Raw genomic sequence first — 7,063 nt, 5'->3', positions numbered from 1 at the left:
TCCTGGCTTGTTTTTGCTCTGACATGCACTGTCAACTGTGGGACCTTATATAGACAGGTGCATGCCTTTCCAAATCATGTCCAATCAGTTGAATTTACCACAGGTGGACTCCAATCACGTTGTAGAAACATCTCAAGGATGATCAATGGAAACAGGATGCACCTGAGCTCAATTTCAAGTCTCATAGCAAAGGGTCTGAATACTTATAAGGTATCATTTTTTTTAAATTTTATACATATGCAAACATTTCTAAAAACCCGTTTTGGATTTGTCATCATGGGGTATTGGGTGTAGATTGAGGAAAATAAATAATTTAATTAGGCTGTAATGTAACAAAATGTGTAAAAAGTCAAGGGGTCTGAATACTTTCCAAACGCACTGTAGGTAGGTTTATTTTATTAATTTGACTAGGTTTAAAACATTTACTTAAGTTCATTACTATGTGTATTTTATTCATGACTCAACGATTCCATGTCACTCTATGGCACCGATGAGATACAGTACATTTACCGTATAGTAAGAGAAGAGCCAGAGGAAGCATTTGAGTTCTAAGAAACATTGAGGAAGCAATTCCCATCCGGAGGATAAAATACAGTAACAAGAAAACTACACAATGGCCCAACACCACCCCACAAGAACCACTTCTGTAAGAGTTGATACACTGAGATAAAATGGAGAATTTCAGTTAAGACAGTTGAGTTGCCTCTAATGTGAAATTGAAACATTTAGTCAATATGCTTCATTTATATGTAGGCCTACAGCGCTATTCCACAGCATACATACAAGGAGACTGAACAAATATTATGCATCTCTTATCATTCGGCTTTAATTCAGATGTTGAAGTTCATAGGGTCAACTTTCATCCTTACGTAGGACTAGTGGTTTTGTCTAGATGGATACAGCTTTGGTCAAAATTGAATTTTAGTGGAATAATGTAAAAGGTTAATAGACTTCACGTAGCAGGTTTGGAGAATTACTTTGGTAAGGAAAAGGGTTACGGTTAGCTAAAATACCAACCCCCCCAAAAATCTGCTTTTGACGTCAATTTGACAAAATTCGTATTCTATCTAGACATCCCATCTGAAAAGTCAGAACACACTGTCATAATTAAATCTGATAGTAGCTGAAATTTAACAAAAAAAATGCAATTAACTGTGGAGTTATAGATTTGAGAACAACAAGGTAACTGTGTAATCCATTTGAGTAACCTGCCAGATTATAGCCCTAATTCGAATTTGCATTCAACTGAGCCCTGCTGTAGTAGGTGAGAAGAGGTAAATGCTGTCATCTAGTGGTGAAATACAAAATTACATGGGAAGAATTTCTGAATTCTACTGCCCTAATCAAAAAAAGCCTTAGCCCAAACCTCCAGGCACTTGTGCAGATCTAAAATAAATAGGTGTCTCTAGAATAACAATAAAGACAGGATCTATTTTTTTTGTTTAACTTTTTAATGCAAAATAATAAAAATAGATTCAGTATAGCTTTATACTATACAATAAAAATCTCTAAAAGGAGAAAAAAACTAAGATGGAGGGGGTGGAGTCATAATTGGTCTGTTTTTATGGGTCATCTCAGAAATAACTGAATAATAATTTATATAACATTGGGAACGTCAAACAAAAGGAAAATAATGACTTCAAAGCATAAAAGCAGTTAATTTGGGGATAGAAAGTGCTTCCCATATACAACACTTCTTCTTGAACCAGTGTGGATGAGGAGTGGCAACAGTACTGTTTTCAGAAGTGTCCATGAAGTTAATTTGCTTAAACCTCTTCCGTTGTCTCAAACTTCAGTCCATTACATTGCATACTTTTGAGTCCAATCTCTTGCTAATCTGTTGTACCTGTAAAAACAAAATAAAATGTAAACCAGGTTTAACAAAGATTTATTGAGCAATTTACAGCCAAATCTTACATTCAGCCAGTCTGTTTTAAGCATCCATATCATTATACAGTAGATACAGTATCTTGTAGGAGTGTCTACTTTCAGAAGAGATGTTTATTCTATAATTGACTACATGCTGTACACATGAAAGGAATGTCATGTTCATATATTTTTCCTGCTAAAAGAATGGTGTGCATGTGTGTGTGAGAGAGCGTGTCAACTTACTTTTCTTTGTCCTGCTTGTAGATGTGTGCTATGTCTGGGACTAGGGGGTCATCTGGGTTTGGGTCACATAGCAAAGAGCATATGGACAATAAAACTGGAAAAACAAAAAGGCAGGGATAACCAGGATGAGTTTATTTCGCAATTACACCAGCAATAATATTGCCATTATCAATATTGTCAAGCTTAACAGTTGGAGAACAAATCAGACAAACATTTGAGATGCATTTTTCAACTAACTTTCATGAGGGTACAAAAGATACAGAAAAACAAGCCAGTTTGTCTTACCTTTTGAAACTGTAAGCGCTGGGGACCACTGTGACCTCAGAATGTCCAGACAGATGCTACCATTACTGTTAATGTTTGGGTGATAGATTTTCGTTGTGAAGGCTACCTATGGAAAGAAAATACATGGGAGAAAAAAAAAAGTCAGGCATACATACTGCATGTGGTTTAGGGTACTCTACACCCAGGGGAAAATTGTGTAACAGGAGCTGAAGAGGCCTTTCTAACCTTTGGTGGTTTGAAGGGATAGTCTGTTGGGAAGTGGATGGTGAGGAAGAACACTCCTCCCTGATATGGGCTGTCAGTCTAAAAGAGGGGTGAAAGGTACCTTGTTAAAACAGTGCTGTGAACCATAAAATGACACCCAATACTCCATAGAATGTTAAAGCCCACAGTCAACCTCCCTTTACTTGTCATTGTTTACAGTAACAGAAGTGTGATGGGGGTTTACTGGAGGTGACACACATCCAAGCAACTCAGTTATCGTAGACTATATAGTAAGACAAGGAGACTAACACTTGTTCCTTTGGTGCAAGAAGGTTGAGCTTATAACAATGGGACCAAAGCAGAATAAATAGCTTCCATCAGAAATCAACACAATATTGACACTATTGTCTACTAAAGAATTATAAATGAGAATTTAGAAAAGGGCTTACAGGTCCCATGATTGTGGCTTGCCAATGAAACACTGTAAAAGAAAGATGAGACATTAGATCACATAAAATCATATAACTATTGACAATAATAAAATACAAAATGGAGCCAAAAGGAATTCATTGACTGAGGTCAATACCCCTTCACTTCCATATGCATCAAATTGTATTTCTGCATTAATTTAAGTTTGAGGTGGCCACAAAAGCTGTAGTGAAACATACAGTCCTCTCCAACTGGTCCAGCAGAGCACTGAGCAGGAGGGTCCCTTTGCAAGTCATGTAGCTCCTGTAAAATAAAATGTAGCACAATGAATTATGTACAGGGGGAAAATTCCATACATATTGTCTACCCAACAATGTTGTTAGCTACTTTGACAAGTCAGTCTTGTGGTCTATATGGCTTTATACGAATTCAAGTAGCTAGCTAGGTGACATGTTGTGCTGTTTGTATTGTATGTTTTACATGTCATAATGTTTATTGACAGCTGCTGCTTTCTTGGCCAGATCTCCCTTGCAAAAGAGACGCTGTGTCTCAATGGGTTTTTCCTGGTTAAATAAATAACAAATAACAAGGTACCTAGCTAGCTACATATATAACTAGGAATTGACCCCCATATATCTATAATTGATCTACTGCTGAATTTCATGAATTATATAAAGGCGCATTAACGTTAATGTTCTGTTGAAATATACACTGAAAGTAAAACAAGCAAAGATAGCTACAATAGCCCACTCGTGGTGATGACGATTCCAGAAGCGTTTTTATTCATTGACAGACAGGAATAACCAGAACAGCAACATAACTAGCTTACAAGTTCGAGTAGCTAACTGACCAGTTGGTTAGCTAATTTACGAGTATCTAACTAGTTAGTTATGGCGTTGGCACAATTAACTTACCTAGCTAACGTTACACCGATAACTAGTTAACTTAGTTAGCTAACGTTACTGATTGACTGATGATTATGCTGGTAGGCCAATAGCCAACAGGTAGAATTAACGTTACTAACATTAGCAAGCTTTGATTTGCCAGCCTGACAAGGTAAAACATTAACAGTTAGCTAACGTTTTATTGTCATTATTGCTGCGATGAAAATGTTGTATTTCTGTGGTGAGGAATAACGGACAAGTTAAACCATTGTTGACAAAGTAGCCAATGGTATAACTAGATTGGTAGCTAGCTAACGTTACATAGCTACGCAGCTAACGTCCAAAGCTAAAATGAGCTAGCTAGCTAGCTATAGTATGCTATCGTGGAATTTTGTGACACAGCTAACATCCAAAGCTAAAATTAGCTAGCTAGCTAGCTATAGTTTGCTATCGTGGAATTTTGTGACAGGACATCGACCAACCGTTTATGAACATGACGACGTTATAAAATTAATGGACACACTCACCTTCTGTATTCTTTTCAAAGCCATGTCAGCCCTCCTGAGTTAGGTGTATGGTGTTAACACTGAAAGCTGTCAGTTGTATGCCTGTTTCTCTGCCCAGCTCACCAAAATTTGTTTCTAGAAATTTGCGATTTCTTTTGTTTCCGCTTTTTGTTGGTTTTGACTAGATGGGATATGGCTTTTGTTAGATTTGACTTTTCGTAACAGGTTAGGAGACCATGTTACGCAGCAGGTTTGGTGAATTAACGTATGAGGTTATGATAATTACATTATGGTTACGAAAATGGTTAGCTAAAATCCCCCAAATGTTTACTTTTGACGTTGATTTGATCAAATCTGTATCCCTTCTAACCATTACCCTTTTGGCGAGGACTCAAACTACTGTGCATTCTGGGGATTTGAGTTTTATGTTTAACATCGGCCTGTTAAAGTAACAGTACACTCAAAGATTACGATAATAAATGGTTTATCTGTGGCACATTGCTAATCTCTCGTGGACAGATGCACATAACATAAATGGTAGTATCTTAAAGGGATAGCTACCCCAAATTACAAAATTACATTGGTTTCCTTACCCTGTAACCAGTCTATGGACAAGGTAAGACCAAATATTTTTTTAGAACTAAACCAAGATAGACCACATCCTGTCATTTCAAATGAGAATAAATTAGCCTACTGTGTAATGTGTGCTTGTGCAATAACTCAATTTGCCTTTCCACGCCTTCTAAACAACTCAATTTGAAACTTTAACAAAAGGTAAAGTCTACAAAACTTAATCCACTGTTTGTAACAGATTATAGTTTTGGGAGCAGAAAACTGTTTTGAGATCAAAGGTTTCATCAATGAGAAAATTTGCAGCATGTCGGCCAAAATCCATTTTGTTCCATCTTCTCCCACTGTCTGCCACTGGTCTTCCTCTCACTACCATATTTTGTAGTGAGTTGAAAAGCCAAGCGGACGCTTCACATTTATACATTCAGTGAAATATCTGTCTCATTGTTCTGTGGTATGACAGCAATCTATGCTTTAGTTTAGTTTCGCTGGGACTGTTTCCAAATGCTAACGTTTTGTTCAAATCATCTATAAGTGACTTTGTTGACTTCAACAATCAATTTGAAATACTTTCGGATGATTTGGACATGACGTGAACAATGCTAATATCGAATTCCAAATAGCCAATCATATTTATTAATGCACCATCAACCTACTGAGGAGATGCTTTTCCACACAACTAGATACAATGATATTCTCATAGATTTTTCCTAACTGAGCTAGCCTACTACATTAGATCTCTGCATTTGTAAGCATCAATCAAATAAGGCACATGTGTAGTATTCTAAAACTATGTCTGGTTGTTGTCTAGCAGTAATTCTGATATCGTTGCACTAGTTTGGGCAGTGTTCTGTCTTGAACCACCAGATGGCTCTAATGTTCTTGACTGCGTGACTACTGAACTGTGTATCATCCTCTAAAAAACATAGACATCTTAAATAAAAGTACATAAGTACATAAGTGCATAAGGGGTGGGGGGCGTCTAAACTGACATATGGAATTGTTTAAGATGGTCATACTGTGGATCATTTAACCCCTTTAGGTATAGAAAAAATACATATAAGAAAATTATTTGATAAAATATTGAATTTGGCCTTTACTACTATAGCCCACAGAAATGCACTTAATAACACAATTATAAATTGCAAAAAATACAAAAAAAGTATAACTCATAAGAAACAAGGTTTTGAAGTGTTTGTCCTATATCTAGGAAATATAAGAACACTCAGGAAATATATATATATATATTATAGATATGTATTTTTTTACACATTTAACCCCTTTTTTTGTTGGCACAAAACTACCTCCATACATCCATACGTTTTTAAAACCAGTACCTTCAGACAAGTCCCGTGGCACATATTCATTTGTAGCTCAAACGGACTTCAGACGAGTCCCGTGGGGCTTATGGAAGTCATGAATCAAAATAGAGAAGACTATTGTGTTCGTGAGAGTCTCATCTTTCTATAGAGTGCCATGTTAGTTACGGACGTTTTCGTGAGAAGACCGATTTTCAGGTGTCTCCTGGTCTGACAAACAGCGCTGTAGCTCTGCAACTTTCCACTGCAGATAGGGAAGGCCGCATAGGTGGAAGCGCTGGATTGAGATGCAGCCCATGCAAAAAACTGAAATCTCTATCTCAGACTGACAAATGTTATTATGTTACATAGATTGAAGCACGGGTGCATCAATATTAATAAGGCGAAGGTAATCCAAAACTAACTGAAAGTAATCAGATTATGTTACTGAGTTTGGGTAATCCAAAAGTTACTTTACTGATTACAATTTTGGACAGGTAACTGTAACGGGTTACATTTATAAAGTAACCTACCGAACCTAGGTCTTGGTGTAGCACATGAGAATGTGTGAAACTCACTCCTCATTCTGAAGTGCCACCAAATAGCTAACTTTTTGATGTCGCCGACTGGTAAGACGCTTTGGGAGGGCGGTCACATGTGCTAGCAAGGCAGAGGTCCTGGGTTCGAGCCTCGGTGTGAGCCTCATCAGGGGGATGTGGTACTTGCTAAGCAAGCAGCGTGATGTCTGTTACATTGACAAGTGGGAAAGAAGAAG

At 37.2% G+C, this 7,063-nt stretch overlaps 1 protein-coding gene across 1 annotated transcript; it reads right to left on the bottom strand.

Moving 5' to 3' along the window:
* Positions 1-363: 363 nt before the first annotated feature.
* On the bottom strand, positions 364-4,817 carry LOC139562464 (ubiquitin-conjugating enzyme E2 D4-like). Its single transcript, XM_071380183.1, has 7 exons — positions 4,442-4,817; positions 3,270-3,333; positions 3,051-3,082; positions 2,623-2,700; positions 2,398-2,503; positions 2,113-2,206; positions 364-1,846 (listed from the first exon to the last, which is right to left on the bottom strand). The coding sequence occupies exons 1-7, from the start codon at positions 4,463-4,465 to the stop codon at positions 1,801-1,803; spliced, it is 444 nt and encodes a 147-aa protein (XP_071236284.1). The 5' UTR covers positions 4,466-4,817; the 3' UTR covers positions 364-1,800.
* Between the last annotated feature and the right edge of the window lie 2,246 nt (positions 4,818-7,063).

This window comes from Salvelinus alpinus, chromosome 32, assembly GCF_045679555.1.
Source record: "Salvelinus alpinus chromosome 32, SLU_Salpinus.1, whole genome shotgun sequence".
NCBI classification, from domain to species: Eukaryota; Metazoa; Chordata; class Actinopteri; order Salmoniformes; family Salmonidae; genus Salvelinus; species Salvelinus alpinus.
This window is presented reverse-complemented; position numbering and strand designations above follow the sequence as displayed.

What these genes read in the sequence shown, in the direction of transcription:
- LOC139562464 (XM_071380183.1), bottom strand. Translation starts at nt 4,465, where the DNA reads ATGGCTTTGAAAAGAATACAGAAG. An exon ending in ATCCCTTCAAACCACCAAAG is followed by an intron (nt 2,504 to 2,622) that starts GTTAGAAAGGCC and finishes TTCTTTCCATAG; the next exon opens with GTAGCCTTCACAACGAAAAT. An exon ending in AGCGCTTACAGTTTCAAAAG is followed by an intron (nt 2,207 to 2,397) that starts GTAAGACAAACT and finishes TTGTTTTTCCAG; the next exon opens with TTTTATTGTCCATATGCTCT.